This window comes from Sander lucioperca, chromosome 3, assembly GCF_008315115.2.
Source record: "Sander lucioperca isolate FBNREF2018 chromosome 3, SLUC_FBN_1.2, whole genome shotgun sequence".
In the NCBI taxonomy this organism is placed as follows: domain Eukaryota; kingdom Metazoa; phylum Chordata; class Actinopteri; order Perciformes; family Percidae; genus Sander; species Sander lucioperca.
Window position 1 is genome coordinate 38106129 of NC_050175.1, and position 23691 is coordinate 38129819.

Genomic DNA, 23691 nt, shown 5'->3' on the forward strand with positions numbered 1-23691 from the left:
TGACCACCTCTCTCCACGCTTTGCTCTCTCTCAGGAGAAGAAGGCCATCGCAGTAACGGTGTGTGTACACATGCTTAGGGTGTGTATATCTGTGAAGACAGTGTGTATTCTTGTTTGTCAGTGTGCGGCACTGTGCATAAAGTGTGTGTGTGTGTGTGTGCGTGCGTGCGTGTGTGTGTGTGTGTGTGTGTGTGTGTGTGTGTGTGTGTGTGTGTGTGTGTGTGTGTGTGTGTGTGTGTGTGTGTGTGTGTGTGTGTGTGTGTGTGTAAGGACACAAGATATGGTTTAGTATTTCTTTAAACATGTCAGCTAATGTTCTTATTTTGACACAAACAAGGTGAAAAGCAACAACAACAAAAAAGTCTCTATCTCAAATTTGTCTCTACAACCTTAGATGCACCCAGAAATATAACTCCGGTAGGACTCTAGTGAAGAAATATTATTTTCTGAACAAACTCTAGCAAAGATAGAAAAGGAGCAACGACCAGCTCAGCTGGTTTTTCATGCACCCACACCGGGGTGTATGGAAAAAGTCTTTTAGTATTCCAAAGCAGTTGGGTGAGCATGAGTCTTTTATGTGAAATAAACTTCCAAACGTGTTTGAGTACACACATTATTCCAGAGTTTGTTTTCGTTTTCTGGTCAGTCCTTCGTACTGGCATCTTCTGCTTTTTGCTCTCCTTGATGTGACATAGCAGCTATACTCTTCTCTCTCCCCCTGCGGTTCCGCCCGACATCCCGTGATCCCCTGATGCTCAGGGCGGTGGGAAGAAATTGAAGAGGGCGGACAAGACCGGAACGCTGAGATGAGGGCGGCGGAGGATGAGAGAGGACAAAAAAACAGCAAGAGGCAGCATCAGCTTGGACAAAAAAAACGTCTACCCAGTTCAACGACTTGAGATTATGTCTGATGAAGAGATCGGTAAAAAGTGATCGGAAACACCTCCCCTCTCCCTTTTCCTCGGCCCCCGGACTCCGCACGTCGCCACCCCGTCTCCTCGGGGCTTATCTGTCCTGCAGCAGCTTGAGGGCCCGCTCGATGTTCATGCGGTGGCCCACCCTCGTCACGCCCAGGTCTATCAGGTCCTCTTTCTGCAGCGAGGGCAGGTGGGCGCCCTCAATCTCATTGTCCAGGAAGGCGTCCCGGTGCTCGCCCAGGTTCAGGCTCTCCAGCCAGTCCGCCACGTCGTGCTTGCTCCACAGCTCCATGGGCTTGGAGGCGAACGGCTTGCCCGAGGCCGCCACTGCCTGCATCAGAGTGAGCGGCGACGGCGAGCGCGAGCTCCCGCTGCCGCCACACGAGGAGCTCAGGCTGTAGGCGCCGCCGCTGCCCATGGGTGGGGTGGGCAGGCCGAAGACGTCGGTGAGGGTGGGCGACACGGAGGGCGGCAGTGAGGAGCAGGGGGTGAGGGAGGAGCCGGAGTCTGGCGGGCTGCAGGGGTGCGTCTGGGAGGGGAGGCTGCTGGGAGGGGTGGAGGCGAGGGCAGCAGCCGCAGCGTTGTTACGCATCCCTGAGTCGTCTGCGGGAAGCCTGAGAGGGACAGAGAGGAGACGACAGTCAGTCAGGGTGAGACAGAGCAGCTCAAGTTTCAGCACACTGACAACAAACCATGTGTAGTCAGTGTAACTTCATATTTGCTAACTGATTTTCTGTGTTTTTGATTTGATTTTATATCTTGAACATTGGTGTTGTTTTCAACTCATTTAGGGCTGCAACTAGAAGATAAGTTAAATCTGTGAGGTTGCCTAATGATTGCTACTAAAATTCTTTTCTCTTTGTTTTCTTCCTTTTTCTTGAGAAATACAAGATAGTTTTACCTCGTAGAGGTTTAGAGGAAAATTCCCTCTTTAGTTAAACTGTTTACTGTTCACTAGGGCGGCGACTAATGATATTTTCACTGTTGATTAATCTGTCGATTATTTTCTTGATTAATGGATTAGTTGTTTGATCTAAAAAAATCAGGGAATTTTTTACTTTTTTTATAAATAATGACTCAAACCGAATAATCGATTATCAAAATAGTTGGCGTTTAATTTAATAGTTGACAACTAATCGATTCATATTTGCAGCTCTAAGTTCATGAGATGAGTAATAATGGACTAAAACGTGCCAAAAGAGAAGTATGGTAGACTGGAGTTAAGATGGAAGTGTCTTTGCGTTTATTTAGTCTTCAGAGGGTTCATTAAACTTTAAACTAAAACTACAGATGTTCATCATGTCATTGCTGGAAGGATTTAATAATGTAATGATGCAAAATGAACAGTAGGTGGCATCATAATGCAAAACCTTCTCCCAAAGTTCCAGCAGCTGATGGAGAGGAGGGATGTTGAACCAAGCCAGAGCATTTTAGGTTTTAATCTCCCTCCAGACAGTTTAGTTACAGCAGCGTTACTTTTCTTTTTGGCTATTCTCTAAGCTACTTTTAAGGTTAGGAATTAGATATTTACTACCATCTTATTAGCTCTATTTTAGCAGCCATCTTGTACTTGTGACTTTAATTAGGGGTCCAAGTCCGATGGGGGCTGGGTCCTGCGTATGCAAGGCAACGCAGATTCCAGTGCCAGCGGTACTTGGGAACCAGTGTTGTAGTACTCGAGATCGGTCTTGGTCTCAAGACCACTTTTTGAAGGTCTCGGAATCTACCACATTTTTTGGGTCAAGACCACAGCTGTGGTGATATCACTAAATTTCCTGTGCATTGTCTGATTTATGAGTTCACATCAGTACTGTGATTGGATGTAAAACTTCCTGCTTTAAATGCAACGAGATTCATTTCTAATTTGAAATTTGTAACTGTTAACCCCCGTTCCCCGCCCCCCTTAACACGCACTCCCAAGAAAGTGAATGCGGGAGACAGGAGAAGAAGCTCTGGCTGTCTGGGAGATGTGAGGTATTTTTTTATGTAAATGTGGATTTTTCATCAATTTGAGGAGTGCCTATAGTTAGCATTTTACACGTTATCGTGTCATGCAGTGTGGGACTCGCCCTGCCTTGGTCTTGATTCGGTCTCAATCTCGGTCTCAACCCTTCAAAGTCTCGGTCTTGTCTTGGTCTCAACCCCTCAAAGTCTCGGTCTTGTCTAGGTCATGGAACATGTCCAGTTGTGTAGTTTTTGTTTTAGAAGCTTTATTGGTGATTTATACCATTAGAAAGTGCCGCTATACTCCGTTACAGTCAGTCCTCGGCTGCAAAGATTAATCGATTATCAGTGTCGTCCTCCCCTAGGGAAATTTTGAGCGTCAAAGACTTCATTTCCTGTATTCTGATAGACTTTTATGCACCAATTTACGGTGGAACTACCTTTATTTAGCCTATGCGAAGAAGAAAAACACAGATGACAAATCAAAATAAAAAAAAAATATAGTGAAAAAAGTATGTTGTTGCGTGTCATTGGGCATTTTTAAGTGGGTATATGGAAATCCTGGATCTTTCTTAGTGGGTATACTGCGTATCACGTAGACTACACCACTGGGTTTAAGCCATTTTTTTTAATGCTTCTTCTCAGTAAAACTGAATATCTATGAGTTGTGGATAGAACAAGACATTTGAGGACGACATCTTGGGCTTTGGGAAACACTGATCCACATTTTTCACCATTTTCTGACATTTTATAAAGCAAACAATTAATCGATTAATCAGGAAAATAATCGACAGATTAATCAACCATGAAAATAACGGTTAGTTGCAGCCCTAGCAACATTTAAAGAAAGCAAATTTTTCGGCTTGTGGTTAATATGTTTAATGGTTTATTACATTCATGTGGAATGATTACTGTAGCAGCTGTAACAAAGACTGAGTGCCGGCCTCCAGGTACAGAGAAAGGCCGAGCATGCTGAGTGTACTGCAGCCAGAGGGAAGCCTGCAGCGCTCCGTCCACCTATTGGCTCCTAATGGATGGATGGATGTGTACGTACAACACTCTAACCTTTTTATAGCCCTTACAGTACGACGGGGGCACAGAATAATAGAATATTGAAGTAACCAATGTAGCATCGCAGAATCAACAACAGTTATAAGCAGGGCCACACGGGACCAGCGGACGCAGAATTTTCAGCAGAATTTAAAAGTCCCATATCATGCTCATTTCCAGGTTCATACTTGTATTTCGGGTTTCTACTAGATCATGTTTACATGCTTTTATGTTCAAACAAACACATTATTGCCCTCATACTGTCTGAAGCGCCCCGTTTTAGCGCCTGTCTCTTTAAGCCCCCCTTCTGATAAAAGCCCAGTCTGCTCTGATTGGTCAGCCTTACCGGGTCTTCCACATCTGTGCTCTCGGACTCTACCATCATTGCAGCCAGGGAATGATAGTAACAGCACCGTAGCGTACTGTCACAGTATTTATACAGCACCTCCACTTGCTTTATAATCAAAAAAGACATGGAAATCTCACTTTTTACAATATGGGACCTTTAAGAAAATAAAAAAAATAACATAAAAATAAAACTCTGAATGTTAACACATCTATTAAACTTTAACACGCCTAAATTCATTTAATCAACTAATCAATTAGTCGACAAAGGATGTGTTGCATTGTGGGATTTTTTTCAGCTTTTGTCAGCCTCAAAGACACAAGAAACAACTCACGACATGCAAACACAGCACCCTGTGTTTGTGTGTGTGTTTGTGTGTATATTTGTGTGTGTGTGTGTGTGTGTGTGTGTGTATGTGTGTGTGTGTGTGTGTGTGTGTGTGTGTGTGTGTGTATAGTGACATCACCCTCACATCACCTGCTGCTCCAGATCAGGGTTATTATAGTAAACTAAAATGAAAATAAGCAGTGAAGAATATTTTTAGTAAACTGAAACAAAAAAACACTAAAATTTCAAGAAAAACTAAAACTAAACTGAAACTGCCAGGTTAAAAATACTAATACAAATACAATAAAAATTGAACGTAAATCAGGGCATTCAGTTTTTTAGCTATAATATTTTACGACAGAAAAAAACTCTCGTTGTGACGTTGAACCACAGAAACTGAACGGATTTGACACTAAAGTAGCCAAAGATTAAACATCAAACATCATGGTTGTTCTCCAACTATTTATTTAGTAAAAAAAAAAAATAAGCAAAAAAAACCTTCTGAGACTTTATACCTGGCTCTGACAAAATCAAACTAAATATATAAAAACTAAACCTTTCTGAAAAACTGAAAGTAAAACTATCAAACACACTCTAACTTCAATTAAACTAAAATGAAATCCAAAAGTTAAAACTAAAATATAACAAAAACTAACTGAAAATGGAAAACTATTATAACCTTGCTCGAGATGGAGGGATGTGATGGATGTGCTGACATTTGGAGCAGTGGCACGCACACACACACACACACACACACACACACACACACACACACACACACACGTAGACACACGTAGACACACACACGCACACACACACACACACACACGCACCCACACAGACAGACACACCCCACACACACACACACACACACACACAGAGACAGACACACGCACACAGACACAGACAGACAGACAGACAGACAGACAGACACACACGCACACACACACACACACACACACACACACACACACACACACAGAGACAGACACACGCACACAGACACAGACAGACAGACAGACAGACAGACAGACACACACACACACACACACACACACACACACACGTAGACACACGTAGACACACACACGCACACACACACACACATACACACTGTAATCCATGCAGAATGACCATACCTTCCTTCAGCTTCCCCCCAGTATGTTGTTGTGACCCCCTCAAAAGCGGGATGATACATCTCTTGTGTTGATCCTAATAAACCTATTTGAACTTGTTCCCTGCTGATAAATTGATTGAATTGTCAACACAAGAATTTAAATCTGACCTCCCCCTCTCTGTGTTGCGAGCTGCTACGTGTAGCCTAGATCCCGCTCCTCCCTACTTGTAACATATGGAACAGCCCGAGGGGAAGTGAAGGGGACTGAAAGGGGGTCGTTCAGCCCAAATGGAACTGGGCCATTGTTAAAGTGCAGCCTTCACCGAGCGCAGAAAAACTTACAGTTTGGACTGTTTTTTCAACACCAGCTTCTCCACAGGAAGTCGTGTCGGATGGATGAGATGGAGACAGAGGACAACATTAGACATGTGATAAAAAACACAGACACACAAAACAAATGCATGAGATAAAAGAAAAGAGGGGAACGCATGGAAGAACATAACATCTGATGAACTGATATACAGAAGGCAGAGGCCTTCTGTTTTCACTGTGCCAAACCAAGCTTAGGTAGGTAGGTAGGTAGGCATCCATCCCTCCATCCATCCATCTACTGTATCTATCTATCTATCTGTCTATCTATCTATCTACTGTATCTATCTATCTATCTACTGTATCTATCTACTGTATCTATCTATCTACTGTATCTATCTATCTATCTACTGTATCTATCTATCTATCTACTGTATCTATCTACTGTATCTATCTATCTACTGTATCTATCTATCTATCTACTGTATCTATCTACTGTATCTATCTATCTACTGTATCTATCTATCTATCTACTGTATCTATCTATCTACTGTATCTATCTATCTATCTACTGTATCTATCTATCTACTGTATCTATCTACTGTATCTATCTATCTATCTATCTATCTACTGTATCTATCTATCTACTGTATCTATCTACTGTATCTATCTATCTATCTATCTACTGTATCTATCTATCTATCCATCCATCCATCCATCCATCCATCTATCACTTTCTATTTATCTATCTATCCATCCATCCATCCATCCATCCACTGTATCTATCTATCTATCTATCTATCTATCTATCTATCTATCTATCTATCTATCTATCACTTTCTATTTATCTATCTATCTATCTATCTATCCATCCATCTACTGTATCTATCTACTGTATCTATCTATCTATCTACTGTATCTATCTATCTATCTATCTACTGTATCTATCTATCTATCTATCTATCTATGTATCTATCTATCTATATATGTATCTATCTATCTATCTATCTATCTATCTATCTATATATGTATCTATCTATCTATCTATATATGTATCTATCTATCTATGTATCTATCTATCTATGTATCTATCTATCTATCTATCTATCTATCTATCTATCTATCTATCTATGTATCTATCTATCTATGTATCTATCTATCTATCTATCTATATATGTATCTATCTATCTATCTATCTATCTATCTATCTATCTATCTATCTATCTATCTATCTATATATGTATGTATCTATCTATCTATCTATGTATGTATCTATCTATCTATCTATCTATGTATCTATCTATCTACTGTATCTATCTATCTATCTATCTATCTATCTACTGTATCTATCTATCTATCTATCTATCTACTCTATCTATCTATCTATCTATCTATCTACTGTATCTATCTATCTATCTACTGTATCTATCTATCTATCTACTGTATCTATCTATCTATCTATCTATCTATCTATCTATCTATCTATCCATCCATCTACTGTATCTATCTATCTATCTATCTACTGTATCTATCTATCTATCTATCTATCTATCTATCTACTGTATCTATCTATCTATCTATCTATCTATCTATCTATATATGTATCTATCTATCTATCTATCTATGTATCTATCTATCTATCTATCTATCTATCTATCTATCTATATATGTATCTATCTATCTATGTATCTATCTATCTATGTATCTATCTATCTATCTATCTATCTATCTATCTATCTATCTATCTATCTATCTATATATGTATCTATCTATCTATCTATCTATCTATATATGTATCTATCTATCTATCTATCTATCTATCTATCTATCTATCTATCTATCTATCTATATATGTATCTATCTATCTATCTACTCTATCTATCTATCTATCTATCTATCTATCTATCTATCTATCTATCTATCTATCTATCTATGTATCTATCTATCTATCTACTCTATCTATCTATCTATCTACTGTATCTATCTATCTATCTATCTATCTATCTATCTATCTATCTATCTATCTACTCTATCTATCTACTCTATCTATCTATCTATCTATCTATCTATCTATCTATCTATCTATCTATCTATCTATCTACTGTATCTATCTATCTATCTACTGTATCTATCTATCTATCTATCTATCTATCTATCTACTGTATCTATCTATCTATCTATCTATCTATCTATCTACTGTATCTATCTATCTATCTATCTATCTACTGTATCTATCTATCTATCTATCTATCTATCTATCTATCTACTGTATCTATCTATCTATCTATCTATCTATGTATCTATCTATCTATCTATCTACTGTATCTATCTATCTATCTATCTATCTATCTATCTATCTCTATCTATCTATCTATCTATCTATCTACTGTATCTATCTATCTATCTATCTATCTATCTATCTATCTATCTATCTATCTATCTATCTATCTATCTATCTAGGCCACGACAACACAAACAGCACAAAAAACACTTAACCCGACATCTGTCAAGTAAAGCTGCATCACGATTATATTCACAGTCGATTAATCTGTCGATTGTTTTCTGGATGAATGGATTTTGGAATTTGGAATTTTCGGTCTCTAAAATGTCAGAAAATGGTGGAAAATGTGGATCAGTGTTTCCCAAAAAGCCCAAGATGACATCCTCAAATGTCTTGTTTTGTCCCCAACTCAAAGATATTCAGTTTCCTGTCACAGAGGAGAGAAGACACTAGAACAATATTCACATTTAACAAGCTGGAACTAGAGAAGTTTTGCCTTTTTTTCATAAAAAATGACTCGATTATCAAAATAGTTCCCAACTTTAATACTTGACAACTAATCGATTCATCAATTAATCTTTGCAGCTCTACCGTCAAGCACTCCTCTAGTTGGTATCCTGGTATTCTATTATCTATTAAACACTTTTTGTTACAGGAGTGAAATTGATGTGAAAAGTATGTAATTGCTTGTTAGACTAATTAGCACAGCGCCTCGTTTAGTTTCTCTGACCTTATTACGGTTTCTTGCAGCGACCGAGAGTCACGTATAACGAAACAGGACAGTGTCATGCTATGAATTTCTCTTCAGGCGGCTGACAACAAACCAGATTATTTGTGCATGCAGATTTTTGTTTATCTCAAACACAGTTCAGATCAGTGTCAAACTCACTCTCTCTAAGGGCCACACTGGAAAATGAGAATCACATTAAGGGCCAGAAACATATACTTTACTGTCATGCTTTTATTCAATCGAAAAAAAGTCAAACATTTTTGACTGTATTATTGCATGGCTCATATAGGCTCACTCCCAGTTTGGTCCACATAAAGCCCTTCAAAAGTCAGCAAAAAAGTTCCTCAGCTACCATAGAAAAAAGCGTCAAAAACGTTGAAAAAAAGTGACAAAATCATGGCAAAAACATTTTAAACAACAAAATAAGCGCCACAAATGTCAGAAATAGTGATAAAACCCAGGTGGGTCGAAATTTATTGTGAACTGAAATTGTTATGGGCCGGATCAAAATCTGGGAGTGGCCTTGAGTTTGATACATGTGGTTTAGATCTTTTGGTAACACTGTACTTGAAGGTATCTACATAAGAGTGACATGACACTGTCATGAACACATGAACCCTAACCATAACCATAACTAGGGATGTCCAGATCCGATCACGTAATCGGAAATCGGGCCCGATCACGTAGTTTCAGACTCGATCGGAATCGGACGTTACCTCCCGATCAGGACTGGGATATATATGTATATATATTCTCATTATTTTTTAACACATCTATAGTTATGCGATGGCCCAGAGTTAGACCTTTTTGACTCCACACAGAAACAGCAACGCATAGCATGACATCACTTTGTTGCAGAGACGCTATTGGTTAAATGCTGGCAAAGTAGAACACGGAAGGAGCTTGAAGCGGAAAGCGCGAGTATGTCTGCGGTCTGGAGGTATTATAAAGTTGAATTATTATAGAAGTATCGGATCGGGACTCGGTATCGGTAGATACTCAAAATCAAATGACTCGGACTCAAGGGCAAAAAAACCTGATCGGGACATCCCTAACCATAACCATAACCATAACCATAACTTCTCATGACAAAAACCGAATGACACTTACTAAAAGAAGCGTTATGTCATAAATGTTTATGACTTGTTTATAATGTTTATGACACATTCATGACAGTGTCATAATAATAATGTGTACTTTATTAATCCCACAAGGGGAAATTACAATGTTTTTCACTCTGTTGTTATGACACACATTACAGTGAGGCCTGAATTACACACACATGCTCAGCACCTATACAGGCACTAATGGAGAGATGTCAGAGTGGGGGGGCTGCCCATGGAAAGGCGCCCCGAGCAGTTAGGGGTTCGGTGCCTTGCTCAAGAGCACCTTGGTTGGCAGTGCCCAGGAGGTGAACTGGCACCTCTCCAGCTACCAGCCCACCACCATACTTTGGTCCGTATGGGAACCCTACGGTTCCCAACCCAACTCCCTACTGATTGAGCTACTGCCACCCCCTCATGTCACTCTTATGTGGTAACCTTCAAGTAAAGTGTAACCGATCTTTCTTTCCTTCACCTAAAAAAAGCATCACTCACCTCAACAATGGCCTGGGAGTCTTGACCGACTAATCAGTGACATGTTGCATCTTTAATGGCATTGTGGACAAAACAAGACATTTGAGGACGTCCTCTTGGGCTTTTGGGAAACACTGATCCACATTTTAGAGACCAAACAACTAACTAATTGAGAAAATAATCCACAGATTAATCGAAGAAGAATCACGCAAAAGCACCACTTTACATCTTGTGTTTCTTCTTCTTCTTGTGTCATTCAAGCAAGAAATAAGCAGAAAAAAATGACTAATTGACTAATAAAATCTTAGTCGACTAAGACCCAAATGACAGATTAGTCGACTAATCGACTAAAAGGGTGAAGGCCTAAAATTACTATATATACATCACTCTATGGTTCCTGTAGTGTTGTGTGTTTATCTGAGTGCCTGTTTTACAGAAATGAATGTGTTTGTCGGTCGGACCATGAGTTCTGGGAAACCTGACACCTCCATTTTTCCCTATTTTCAGACATTTTAAGGATTAAACGATTCATTGATTTATCCAATATACAACCAACCCATTAATCAACAATGAAACAAATTGTTTGTTGCAGCCCTAGTTAATTTTGTCTATTTTGTTACTTACGAAAAATCCCAGAAAGTCATCACATAGAGCTTTACACCACGCAGCTACGAGCTGAGCGAGTTCTGTGCGAGTTCTGTGGAAGTTGCAGACAAAAACCAACCAACCTACAGACACATTCTGCAAATGTACCACAAATGTACTCACACAGTCAAAGCCCCCTCACACACAAACACGTAACGTCAGCACGTGTCCCTCGCTGGCCTTCAGAGCGACGCTCGCTCTCAGTCAGCTGAGCAGGTATCGGAGGAAAGTGATGCAGCGCTATTGATATCTGTGGTGGGAGACCTCGCCTTCTCTACACCCACACATTTCATGACACCCTGCTTCTTTCTAGCGCACGCCGGCTCACGCATTAAGGGTCGCACTCATTGGCATGCATCCACACTCTCTGCCTTTATTTATAGAAGCTTGAAAACACACACACACACACACACACACACACACACACACACACACACACACACACACACACACACACACACACACACACACACACACACACACTCTGACTTGGCTGTGCTGGGTTACATAACGGTGGCCTACTAAAGCAGCGCGGCACGTGACCTGTGTGAGATGATGTTGAACTCTGCTGAGGGTTAGGCCTGCCATCCTATTGCTCCATCTCTCTCTCTCTCTCTCTCTCTCTCTCTCTCTCTCTCTCTCTCTCTCTCTCTCTCTCTCTCTCTCTCTCTCTCTCTCACACACACACACACGTCCCTCCCCTGACTCAGACTGACATCACTGCGGGCCTCAAGGCTGCTCTCATCAGCCGGTTGCTAGGCAACCCATTCGTCCACAGGCACAACCAACGCACATTTTAATCTGGGAGGCTAAGAGACAGGGATATAAAAAAAAAAAAAAAAAAAAAAAAAGAGAGCGAAAAAACCCACAAATGTCCAAAAGGAGAAAATCTGAATGTTAGCACTGGTGCTGAGGCTGAGAGAGAGAAAGAGCCAGAGATTGTGCAAGAGTGCAAAAGATGGAGAGAGAGAGAGAGAGAGAGAGAGAGAGAGAGAGGGAGAGAGGGAGAGAGAGAGAGAGAGAGAGAGAGAGAGAGAGAGAGAGAGAGAGAGAGAGGGAGGGAGAGAGCATGTGTGAATCTAGGCCATGTTCTGTGCATCTCTGTTGCCATCTGTTTGACAGGCACAGAACAGAAGCAGGACCACCTTTCCCCTCCGCAGGCCTTCTTCATATGACGCGGTGGTCTCTTGCTGCCTACAACCTTATTGAGAGCCAAAGTCCCTGTTCTTCCTAAACCCAAACACAGTCTCCCACTCCCAGCGTGACGCTCGGTCAGGGGCCTTTGGCGTTAGTTACTGACGCAAAACATCTCCTTAAGCTTCTCAGACGGACGCAGGGGGCTTTCAACTGATCCCAATGTAATCCCATCTGCGGCGATATCTGACGCTCTGGGTACTCACTTTGGCATCGTTTTTTTAAAGTGCAGGGTAAAAACACATAGTTAGGGTTAGGGAAAGATCATTGTGGGGTTACAAAATGTACGTTTAAGTGACATGTGGGACAAGAACGGGACATGAACCCTATTCTCCTGGGTCAAAGTCCTGTGTTGTTTGCAGCATCCATCATACACCTGCCTCCTTGCGCAGATTTTCGGTCTTTAATACTAGTCGCTACCATTGCCGCTCTTCATTCGACTTTTAGTGGATGGAAATTAAAGGTGCGCAATTGCCCATTAATGTTAGATTAGAGTTTGGTTACCCTTTAAGTAATCGGTGTGTGTGAACGTTGGAAGGACACCCTGTGAATACTAGTCAAACTTTTGTCTCTCTCATGATCCATCCATGCATCAGTTTATGTATAGATATTATAGCTAGCTAGCTAAACAGTTAGTGTTGTATTAAACTGCCAAACTCTACAAGTTATTCTTATTCTGGTGTTTTTAGGAGCTTCAGGTGCATGACCACCATCCTTTGGGCGGGAGCAGTGCCGACCCAGATTTGCTCATAAGCATTTTAAACTTTTTCCTTTTCCTTTTTTTCTTTCTGTTTGGATTTTATACCTTTTCACACAAAGCACACCACGTTTTTCTTGAGTATAAAATGTGCTATAAAAGTATAAAGTTTGCCTTTCACTCATTTGGATTTGGACTGCTCTCTGGGGATGACGTGCACGGCTATTGGTCTCTGGACCGCCCTCACAGGGCTGCGTAAAAATAAGTTGTGTCTCAAAGCGTCCATACATTCATGTCATGGTTGAGCTTTGGGAATGAGGGGGGTGCTCAGCACTGATGGATACTTTTTTTTTTTTTTTTTTTAATAGATTTGTATTTGCCATGGAAGACATTCAATTCTCCCTCAGAGCCAGATGACATATGATCATGCAGATGAATAGAGGGGATAGCCTCTCTGTTATGTCTATTGCATTACATTGGTAGAGGTATAGAATAAAGCTGAAGATCTTTGCCTTGTCTTAATTTCTATCATTTTACACGGGCTCGGGCCGGGCTCGGGCTCGCGCTCCGGGTTGCGCGGTAAATGAGCGGTCAGATTAGCGCGAAAATGGATGCTGAGGAGGTGAAACGGAGGCTGGCCTCTGGAGGACTGATTTTATTTCTTTGTTCCAACTTCCAAGTGGCCTATAGCCTCCGTTAGTCACGAATAAATTATGTTAGAACATTTATAAATGATTCATTCTTGACAAAAGGCAAAAGAGCGTGCATGTGTGCGTGTGCACATTTGAATAATGTCGGTGTTAGTTCTCCGGACAGCGGCAGTCTCTTTTTTCTTTCTCTCCCTTTTCCGCCGAGTGGTGCGCGTGTCCGCTCGCGGTGTGAAGGGCGTGTCCGCGCTATTCTCCGACATGCACTCTAACAACCACTGCTGATAGACGGCCTGTTGTACGGTCAGGATATAAACGGGTTCAGGCTTTTAAAAAGCTGTCAATCAAAATGTACTTGTTGGGCTCGGGCCTCGTCGGGCCTAACTTTTAAGGCCTGATTACAGCTCTAGTATAGAACTCACTGTACTGGTTTTCATTATGTGCACCGTTTATCCTGCCGTCGGGGAGGACCTGAAGGTGAAAGCTGATGCCCACGTTGCAGGAGAGCCTCCGCACTCTTTTGATGCCCAGCAGATAGTCACTCTCCCAGTTCAGCACAGAGCGGGAGAACAGGGTGTAAATTTACAGCAGCATTTCGCTGCCATTGTCGGCGCGTTCTTACGCAATTTATAAGGGCCGAGTGGGAAAAACTGGGACCTAAACAATAAACCAACACATCCCCTCTTGTCATTGTTACTGAGAAGCTGACGTAAAACACTTTTCCCAGATGGCAGATCATATTTGCAATAAACCTGACATGCGTCACAAATAGCATACACAAAGTTCATAAACATCTCTGCTTTCTAGAAGACATAAGAAACTTCCCTGTGCAACACAATTCTCTCAGTTCAGAAACTCATTGCAAATGCATGGCTTGGGGGGAATAAACAGTTTACTTTGAGAGGCTGCCAGCTTCATGCACCTGATACCTTAGTATCATAAAGCAGCTAACAGCACAAACAGACTCTTCCCTTTATAGGCAAAGCAACCTTCCGAACAAAATGGCAGAACAAGAGGCACTGAAGATGCCTAACATCTCACCATAATCACTGTGAGATTAAACAGAAGGCCATTGTGATGAAGTCATTAACTGGGCTTGATTCGTTTTGCATTGTGTATAATTTATTCTGCAACTCTGCAACATTAAAATGATTTTAATATCATATATTAAATAGTCATTTTCCAGTCCATTTTTCCTTACGAGTATTCAACTTTATGCAGAAAAGGGCTCTAAATTCTGATCATCTTCTATTGTCTACTCTTAGCATATAGTTCAAGTAGGGCTGGGTGATATGGCCAAAATCTTCTATTCCGATATTGGTCATTTCATATCTTAAAAAAAACTATATCTGTCATGATGTAGAATGTTTTCTGGCAATTCAACAAATAAATAGTCAATATGAAATAACCACATAGTAAAGCCTATCTTTGTACTGTATACTAGATAGGAAAGGATCTCGAAAAGATATAGAAGAATATATGTGATAGTAGGGTTGGGGTACCTAAACAACCGGTATCTACCAGACCGAATGACAACGCAGATTTCAGTGCCACTGAAATGCCTGCGCTGTCCTCTGGTGCTCCGAAACGGATGTTACAGGCAACAGAAGCATCGCTGCATGTGATGTTAGTTAACACTAGACTTGGCAGCAGGTAACGATAGCCTACCGTACAGTAGCTGGATTAAACAAGGTTAAAATGCTGACAGCTAAACAGGCTAACGTGTTTTTCATTGGAAAGGATTCCAACAGCGGGACGTCCAACAGTCTGCAGCTAAAGACACAGAGGAGACTAGCTGACGTTTGACACAACATGGACACTGCCGGAGAAACGACGACTAGACTTCATGGTAGGGCTGTGACGGTATAGTGTTTTTCTTACCACGGGGACGAAGCAACATATCACCATGGTATGGCGGTTAACAGCAATCCCCTTACGAGACTAGCTTAAGTTAGAGCGAGAACGGCAGGGTGCCTTAAGTGAGTGACGTCCGTGCCCGTGTGGTCGCACAAGGAGAGCGAGCAGTAACGGAGAGTAGCGTATCAGTGCCGCTGTGAGGAAAAGCCAGAGGAAAAAGAGATAGCAAAGATGATGTAAAGTGAGTTAAAATTGAACAATAAAACAACAAGCTAGAGCTTCTCAAGACACGGTGGCTTTGTGTTGTCAATACCGCCGGTAAAGTGAATGGCGTTATGCGGTGATGCAGTTACCGTCACAGCCCTACTTAAATGGTGCGATCAAGTGCACCTCGAGTAATATAAGGTATTGTTACTACATTTTAAATAAATCATTTAAATTTGACCATATGGCCTTAAACTGCCTACACATGATCAGCGGTAAAAGCGCTCTGCGCTGGCCGTTCCATTGTTTTCCTATGGGGAGAGCGGTGCCGTCCAACTAGGCGTCGCGCTACCCCTGGCGTCGCGCTACCCCTGGCGTCGCGCTACCCCTGGCGTCGCGCTACCCCTGGCGTCGCGCTACCCCTGGCGTCGCGCTACCCCTGGCGTCGCGCTACCCCTGGCGTCGCGCTACCCCTGGCGTCGCGCTCCATTCAAACCTGCCGCTGAGCTTTGCGCTCATAGTTCAAATTATTTCAACTTTGACCTTGTTCCAATTCCAGAAGCAATGATGATGTATACCTGCACTGCACAATAAACAAGCCGGTCTTTAATGTCACCAGCTGTCTTTTAGTGCTCTTCTTTTTCTTTTTTTAGGTATCGATATAGAGTTTTAAAAAATCGGACAAAACCCGAATGATACCCAACCCTATACGTTAGACATTTTTAAGTATGTAATTTCTACTTTTCTTGAGTGACCGTGGTCACAAGGTAGTGTCAACACGCAGACGGACAGGCAGAAACCAACAACATAACTTCCTAAAACCCATGCAGCATGACAGCGATAGATAAAAATAAACACACAGAAGTGGAAACGGGGCTTTGGGCTGACGTGACAGCAGCCGATGGAACCTACCTGTGAAGGTGAAGGAGACACAGAGGGCATGGAGAAAGAAGAGGTGAAGGAACTACAGGAGACTGGAGAAAATGGAGATGAAGATGGAGAGGCGTGAGCTGAAAATGAAACGAGTACAAGGTGTAAAGGTCAACAGATGGAAATGAGGATAACATGATAGTATGTGGCGGGAAGCGTAAAGGAGGGTACAACAAGGCCGGACCTAAGCAGCTGCTGAGCATCTCACTGTAATTACCACAAATGGACGTCACTGTGTTGCTCTCGCAGTGTTTATTAGATCAGAAGGCACGGACACCCGGAGGAATCAACTCCTTCCCTCTGCTCTCTACACCTCTCTGATGAGCGATGGGACCATTCATACAAAATGCATGTGAGCAGTGAATTATTCATTGTGCTTTTTATTTCCCTCTCATACTGGAGGGATGTGAGTTTAAAAAACCATGAGCTGAGCTGATTCAGGAGCAGGGTCCATCAAAACGTTGTCCCAGTTACGGCAAATGTGACTCCCGCGTTTCCTGAACAATCTACAACACGGCTTTGCAGGAAATCCATCTTGTTATATCAAATGTACCATCCCTTAACCCTACCTATCAACAAGTAAACAGCTTTCACTTTCATATTTATAGCCTGTATCAATTTGAGCTGATCCTTTGTGCTTCTATCCAAGTAAACATTCACTTTAGAAACAGTGCATATAAATGAAAGGATGAGCTGAGTGAACGATGTCTACACCTGGGCTGTCAACGAATATTCTAAATTCTAAAATATATTTGAATTGTAAAAAGAAACAGACATTGATTGAGTCCATCCGGTCAGGAAGAGAATTCACAGCGAGCCAGTGGGTGCGTTGATGGCGTTTCTATCATGCGGCTGCCGCTACCGGAAGTAAACTAACGACGTGGATGAAGAAGAAGAAGAAGACGCCAACGAAAATATCTAACTATTAGAGACAACGAGATTCTGGAACTTCTGTCGGTAAGAGCCAATGTCAAAACATTATTTTATTAATATATTTTGTAATGGGTCGGTATGTCTATCTTTTAAAATACATGTTTATGTTGAAATAAATATACTCAAACAGGTAGTTATGTCTCCCATTGTGTTGTTTTGCCAAAAATAGATATTCAAATATATTCAGACTTATCTATCTTTTGGTTAGTTTTGACAGCCCTAGTCTACCAGTGTGCTACATTATAAATAGGGAGTTTGACTACTCAGAGTCACTCTTTAATCAGAACTTCATTGAAGAGCGTGAACATCATGACTCCATGACACACAGACATCACAGACTTGGACTTCTACCACAATAAAAGCATGTTTCAACACTAATCTCAACCGCAACAGAAATGATCAACGTGGCTAACTGAAGTTAGTAGCTGCTAGCATTTGCTGAAGAAGACAGAATGTGTGATTTAGAGGAAGGTACATGCTGGAACTGTTTCTTCTTCTGAGGTCTTGTCATAACAGAGAATTTGCCAGGTTTCGGCATCATCATGCCTGCACAGAGACCTACTGTATATAAAAAGAGTTCACCTCTGACAGCCTGCAAAGCTATGCTCTGGAATTTGTGATATATATATATATATATATACATACACACATATATAAAGATACATATATGTTAGGGTTGTCAATCAATTAAAAAAATATTTAATTGCAAATAATCGCATGATTATCCATAGTTAACTCGCGATTAATGGCACATTTTTTAACTGTTCTAAATGTACTTTAGAAGGGATATTTTTCAAATATTTCATTCTCAAGTGGTGATGAGACTCAACTCACACTGACAGTACGTGCAAATAACTTAAGTCTTGTCGAAAGAAACCATCTGGAAGGGCTTTAAAACTGAACTTGCCATTCCAAAGACAGTTTTCTTTTTCCATTTCTGCTCAAGGAGGTTTGTTTCTGCTAGCCATCCACAACGTTACTGCTGTATCGCTTCCTAAATTCCCAAACTACAAAACGGCAGTTAATCGCGCGTCAATAAAATGTGTGGGGTTATCATTTATATAAATATGAAGCCTCTTTTCACACACAACTCAACAGGCTTTAACCAGGAGACAAAGTTGAAAAAAGTCAACACAAAACCACACTCATAAGTATAATCAACAATGAGCATGCAGTGGATCAGCTGGTAGTCCCCTTTGTGATAGATATCACAAAACCCGGGGAAATAAAACCAAAACTATCTGAATGGCTAGATATGTAAATGAAGACATGAAATAAAACCCAATTTATCTGAATGGCTAGATATGTCAAGTATCCATGCTGTGACACAGTGTGAACTGTGAACAGCAGACAATGCCATCAAATCACTGTAGACTGTAAGGGGTTTGCCCAACCTATACGGAGAGAGAGTTAATTTCTTACACAATTAACATACCACTGAGATAGATTATTAACTAAAGTAAAAGATCTGGGACTGACATATGGGGCATTACACACAAAATTAAAAAAATTTAGATAAAAAGAATTTGGAAACCCAGAGTCATTAAGGACTTATTACGTACCTTGTTCCGAAGCCCCCCCTGGTCCCCGTGGGGGAGTCGAGGCTTTCTCCTGGCTTGGCTGGCCTGTCGCGATTCATTTGCTGCAGAATGGAGCTCAGCTCGGTGATAACTGTGTTCTTGGAGTCTGGTGTGGATGGGGGGCTGCGCAGCTCGGGGGGCTGATCGCCCCACAGCTTGGATGTCCTTTGAGTTGGAGTCCTAGGAGGTTCAGAGGACGAAGGGGGAGGGGGAGGGGCCTGAGGCGGCGACCCATAGGACTCCGGGGGCTCTTCAATGAGAGCGTCATGATAAAGAGATGTTCTGTTTATGACGGACTTGCCCTTGGGTTTGGGTGGCACAGGGGGCCGATCCACCAGGAAGGCATGCCCGTCTGCGGTGGCGTAAAGGCTCTCCAGAGCGCTGTCGCAGAAGCCTCCCTCCGATGACAGGGTGGAGATGCTGGAAACGGTGCTGGTGGTCTCCATGTGCTGAGGATCCCCGCTACTGCGGCTGTCTACCTCCTCGATGCCTGAGTCACCCACCCCTGACTCTGAGTCAGGTGGAGGGGGAGGATATGAGGGGGGCATGCTGTTTGCCACCCGTTTATGTTGATCAGAGACAGGTGGTGGGGCGTGAGCATGGTATGGGGGTAGAGGGTGTCCCCCATTCCGTCTCTGTTGATGAAGCATCTCTGCAATGGCACTAGCCTGGTCATCAGGAATGTCAATGCTGTTGGCAAACTCTAGCGGCGGGGGAAGGGGCTCCGAGAACTCAAAGTCCTCATCGATGTCAACTGAGGCCAGAGGGGGAGGGGGGATGCGGAAGGGCAGCTTTACGGGTTCATCCATGGACTCGCCTAAGGGAATGCTCCTCCTCCGTGATGAGGGTGGCTGAGGATTGACGGACAGTGTTGTAGCGTTGACAGGATCGGGTTGGTTGGGGTCCTTCAGCTCAGAAGGCCTGTTGCTATCCTGCCCCTCCACCTCTTGGTTGTTCACCTTGTTGCTTGCTTCGTTGCTGGTGTGGACCATCAACAGCCCGGCTGACTTGGGTGGTGATGTGTCTGCCACATCGGCTGGCGCACTTTTCCTCTCCTCAGCTGCCTGATGCTGCCGTTCTTCCCGTGCCCCATCAGACTCATACTTCTGCTCCGTGGCCTGCCTCCGCAGACCGCCTCGGCCAGGCCGGCCCATGGTTGCTGAGGAGATTGCAGCGAAACTTGTCTCGATCCCGGAGCGTAGTTTGGTGTCAATAAACAGCGGTTGGTTGAGGTCTGGTTTGTGGCTTGGCTGAATTGGGAGGGACTGGGCTTCGTGCTTGGGCGTTTGCTGAACCTGAGGAGGATTTGGTGTCTGATTCTGAGGATGGTTTTGTTGCTCCTTCATCGCCCGGTCACGAGCTGCCAGGGCCAGAGCAAGTGGAGAATTAGGATCCAAGGGCTTGCCGGTGACAGGATGGAGGTAGGTCCCATTGGCCCTGTAGTGGCTCTTAGGAGGAGTGGCTGGGAGACTAACAGGACTGTCCAGGTTGGGACACTGGCCTGTTCTAGTGTTTAGAGGTTCCCGTACCACTGTAGGCTCAGGAGTGTTGAAATCTGTCATGTTGCCACTACCACCCCCAACAGGGGGTCCAAGCTGTGATGCGAGAGGGGGACCCAATATCCTTCGAAGCCGCTCGTCGCTACTAAACATGCCTTCATCGATAGACTTTGAATGGCGAAGGCGAGGTGTTGGTGTGGGACCACTGAAGTCATCATCCCCCATGTCTACTGACTGGAAGGCAGTTGAATGTTTTTTTGCCTCTAGCCTCTTTTCCCGGTCCCGTACTGCTCCGGCAATAGCTGCCGCAAAGGGGTTGCTTAGAGACATAGGGTCTTCAGGACGCAAACCACAAACAGTGGGCGTTAGAGGTGGGTGTTCAGGGGTGGTGGGCTCGATCTCCATACTGCTACCCTGGCTGCTCTTTCCACTGCTGCTGGTGGAGGGCTCCTTAACGATGATAGTGGGGATGGGAATGGAAGAGCAAGTTCGTTCTACTGGCGTAGTAGGCATGGAAACCGCGCCCGAGGGGTTAGCTGGCATGCGACACGTTTTCTCGGGACTGTCCTCAACGTTGGGCTGCTTTACTAGCATGCCCTTCCTTCGAGCTGGTTTGGCTGGCACATACAGTGTCTTATTGCCCACCTCGGAGTAAGGGTTCTCCGGCACTGGTGTGCGCCCTCGAATCCGTGTGGTCTCAAAGTGCTCGGAGCTCTGGCGGAAATAGCCGCGCCTTAATGTACCAACGTCGGTGGTCCGGCTAATCGTCTTCACTGCATTGGGTGAATTCTGGGTGAAGCTGGGTCGTGTGGTGCCGTAGCTCTTGGGTGTTGGGGCAGCAGCTGAGTTATAGTCCGGTGGCGAAGGAGGTGAGATGGCTGGAGGAGGAGGGATGTCTTCTGAGGTGTCGGGCATAGAGAGGCTGCGGGAGAACTTGAGTAGGGGAGGTGTGAGGAATCCCTGTTTCTCATCCTCCGATGTACCTTGGAGAAATTGAGCAGAAAGAAAAATTATGTGACGAGCTCGGGAGATTTCCCTATTTTTTATTTTCAGCATGGCCTCCTCTTTACACAGCACGTCTCATTTATTGATGTGAGCTCTTTCTTAACCTTTATTTATCCAAGCAAGGGATCCCTGATATTTGTGAGAGGCCAGATAGATGAGAAGAGTAGCTGACTAAAGGATGTTTGCTGCAGCAAGTGGGCATTTACTGGTGAGTTAATTTGACCAATTATCCAACACCACGAGTTGACATGGACTAAAATTAAGGACAAAAATAAACATCTATATTAAAGACAGAATGCTGAATTTAAAATTATTCAAAAGCAACCCGTTCTCACTACCAACTCGTAAAGTACTGATGCTTGGTCAGTGGCCCTCAGGGTCAGACAGTGTTGTAGTTGAGTCACCAACTGTCGAGTCCAAGTACGAGTGAGTCGAGTCACAAGTCCAAAAAATAGCGACTCGAGTTGGACTTGAGTCCTAACCAAGTGGTTTTACCCTGCCCGTTGAAAAATTGGGGGGGTCCTGACCAAGCTTGTTGACAAATGATGCCAAAGGAGTACCCAGGGAGTTCAAAAGTGATGCTAGTGGGTCCCTAACCAGAGCGTCAGTATTTGACGAGTTGGGAGTAAGAATGTTAGTCAGAAGAGTAGCCATGGGGTAGTTATGGGAGCTGTGTACATCAAAAATGTCTAATTATGTCAATTAAAAGACCCAAATGGCTTGCACAAAGTGACATCAAGTTTATCTTACCGTCACCTTGTAGATGATTGACACTCTTTAGTTGACACACCAGTGTCATCAAACAGGAACATGCCAAAAGTGCTTTCAATGCAATTATTGCAAAAAAGGCTTTTCATTTTTTGTCATAATAATAATGATGGCATTGCAAATCAAAAGCGCTGTGAGTAACATTAGCCTGCATGACGTCCCTCTAGTTCGGCAGTGAGAATGAGGTTTCAGCATAATGCTTAATGACTTCCAATATTATCGCCTCAAAGCACACTTTGCTGACTGGATCGTTCTAATTTATCTATAATTAGCTGCAATATTGCTTGAGCACACAGAGCAAGTCCTCTGAGCATTAATAGAATATTACGACTAGCTAAAAGCACAAGGTACTGGACATGGAGTTCATAACTGAGCTGACACTCACACGCCCACGCACACAAACTTTTACACATCATACCTATGGACTTTTGCTTTTTCAAAGTGCTCTTTTCAGGTATCCCCAGAAAGGCCCCAGGCACAGTGGGTGGCACCACTGCTACTCCCTGGCGGTCATGATACATGGACTGAAAACAAGAATGTGTTAATGATATACCCAGAAATACACATACACATACTCTTCATTAGCTCTCTCCTGACAGGCTGGTCTCATGAACCATTCGTACATATAGCTACGAAATTAATATAACACACTCAAAACCAAAACAAGACCACGACATATTCAGAAGATGCCATAATATAAACTGTTTAATGAGTAATCTAAGTCTTAAAAAGTTAATCATTTAACAGTTATTTATGTATGTTCCACCTCTGTATGTATTTTTGTTTTTGTTTTGGTCACCTACATTCATATCAGCTGCCGTAACCAAACAGCGACTGGATGGCCGTGGTTTGATTGTGGCAATCTTCGTATCAACAGGCGAGGTCTTCTGGGCGTGCGTCATCTCTTCAACCTTGTCTGGAAGATAAAGCGAGCCATAATTCGTGAGGGACAACCTTTGACAATAGCAGGACTTAACTTGCAAAGCCTTAGTTAGTTTCTCATGGGCCAAACGCAAGCTAATCATTCACAGTGACCCTTTCCTCTGTTTCCACTGACTGCGAATGAGACTGAAACAAAAAACAAACATTCAAAAACATTTTGGGGACAGGAGGACTTTGATGAAATGTGTCGGG

At 42.9% G+C, this 23691-nt stretch overlaps 1 protein-coding gene across 1 annotated transcript in view; it reads right to left on the bottom strand.

The window, feature by feature from the left end:
- Nucleotides 1-212: 212 nt before the first annotated feature.
- LOC116067198 (SH3 and multiple ankyrin repeat domains protein 2) overlaps nt 213-23691 on the bottom strand; it is a 306129-nt gene continuing 282650 nt past the window's right edge. The window contains exons 22-25 of the mRNA XM_031323535.2: nt 23361-23473; nt 22976-23081; nt 19268-21767; nt 213-1531 (exon numbers count right to left, since the gene is read on the bottom strand). Coding sequence (XP_031179395.1) covers nt 1006-1531; nt 19268-21767; nt 22976-23081; nt 23361-23473 — 3245 coding nt within the window. The 3' untranslated portion in view covers nt 213-1005. The remainder of the gene's footprint in view (nt 1532-19267; nt 21768-22975; nt 23082-23360; nt 23474-23691) is intronic.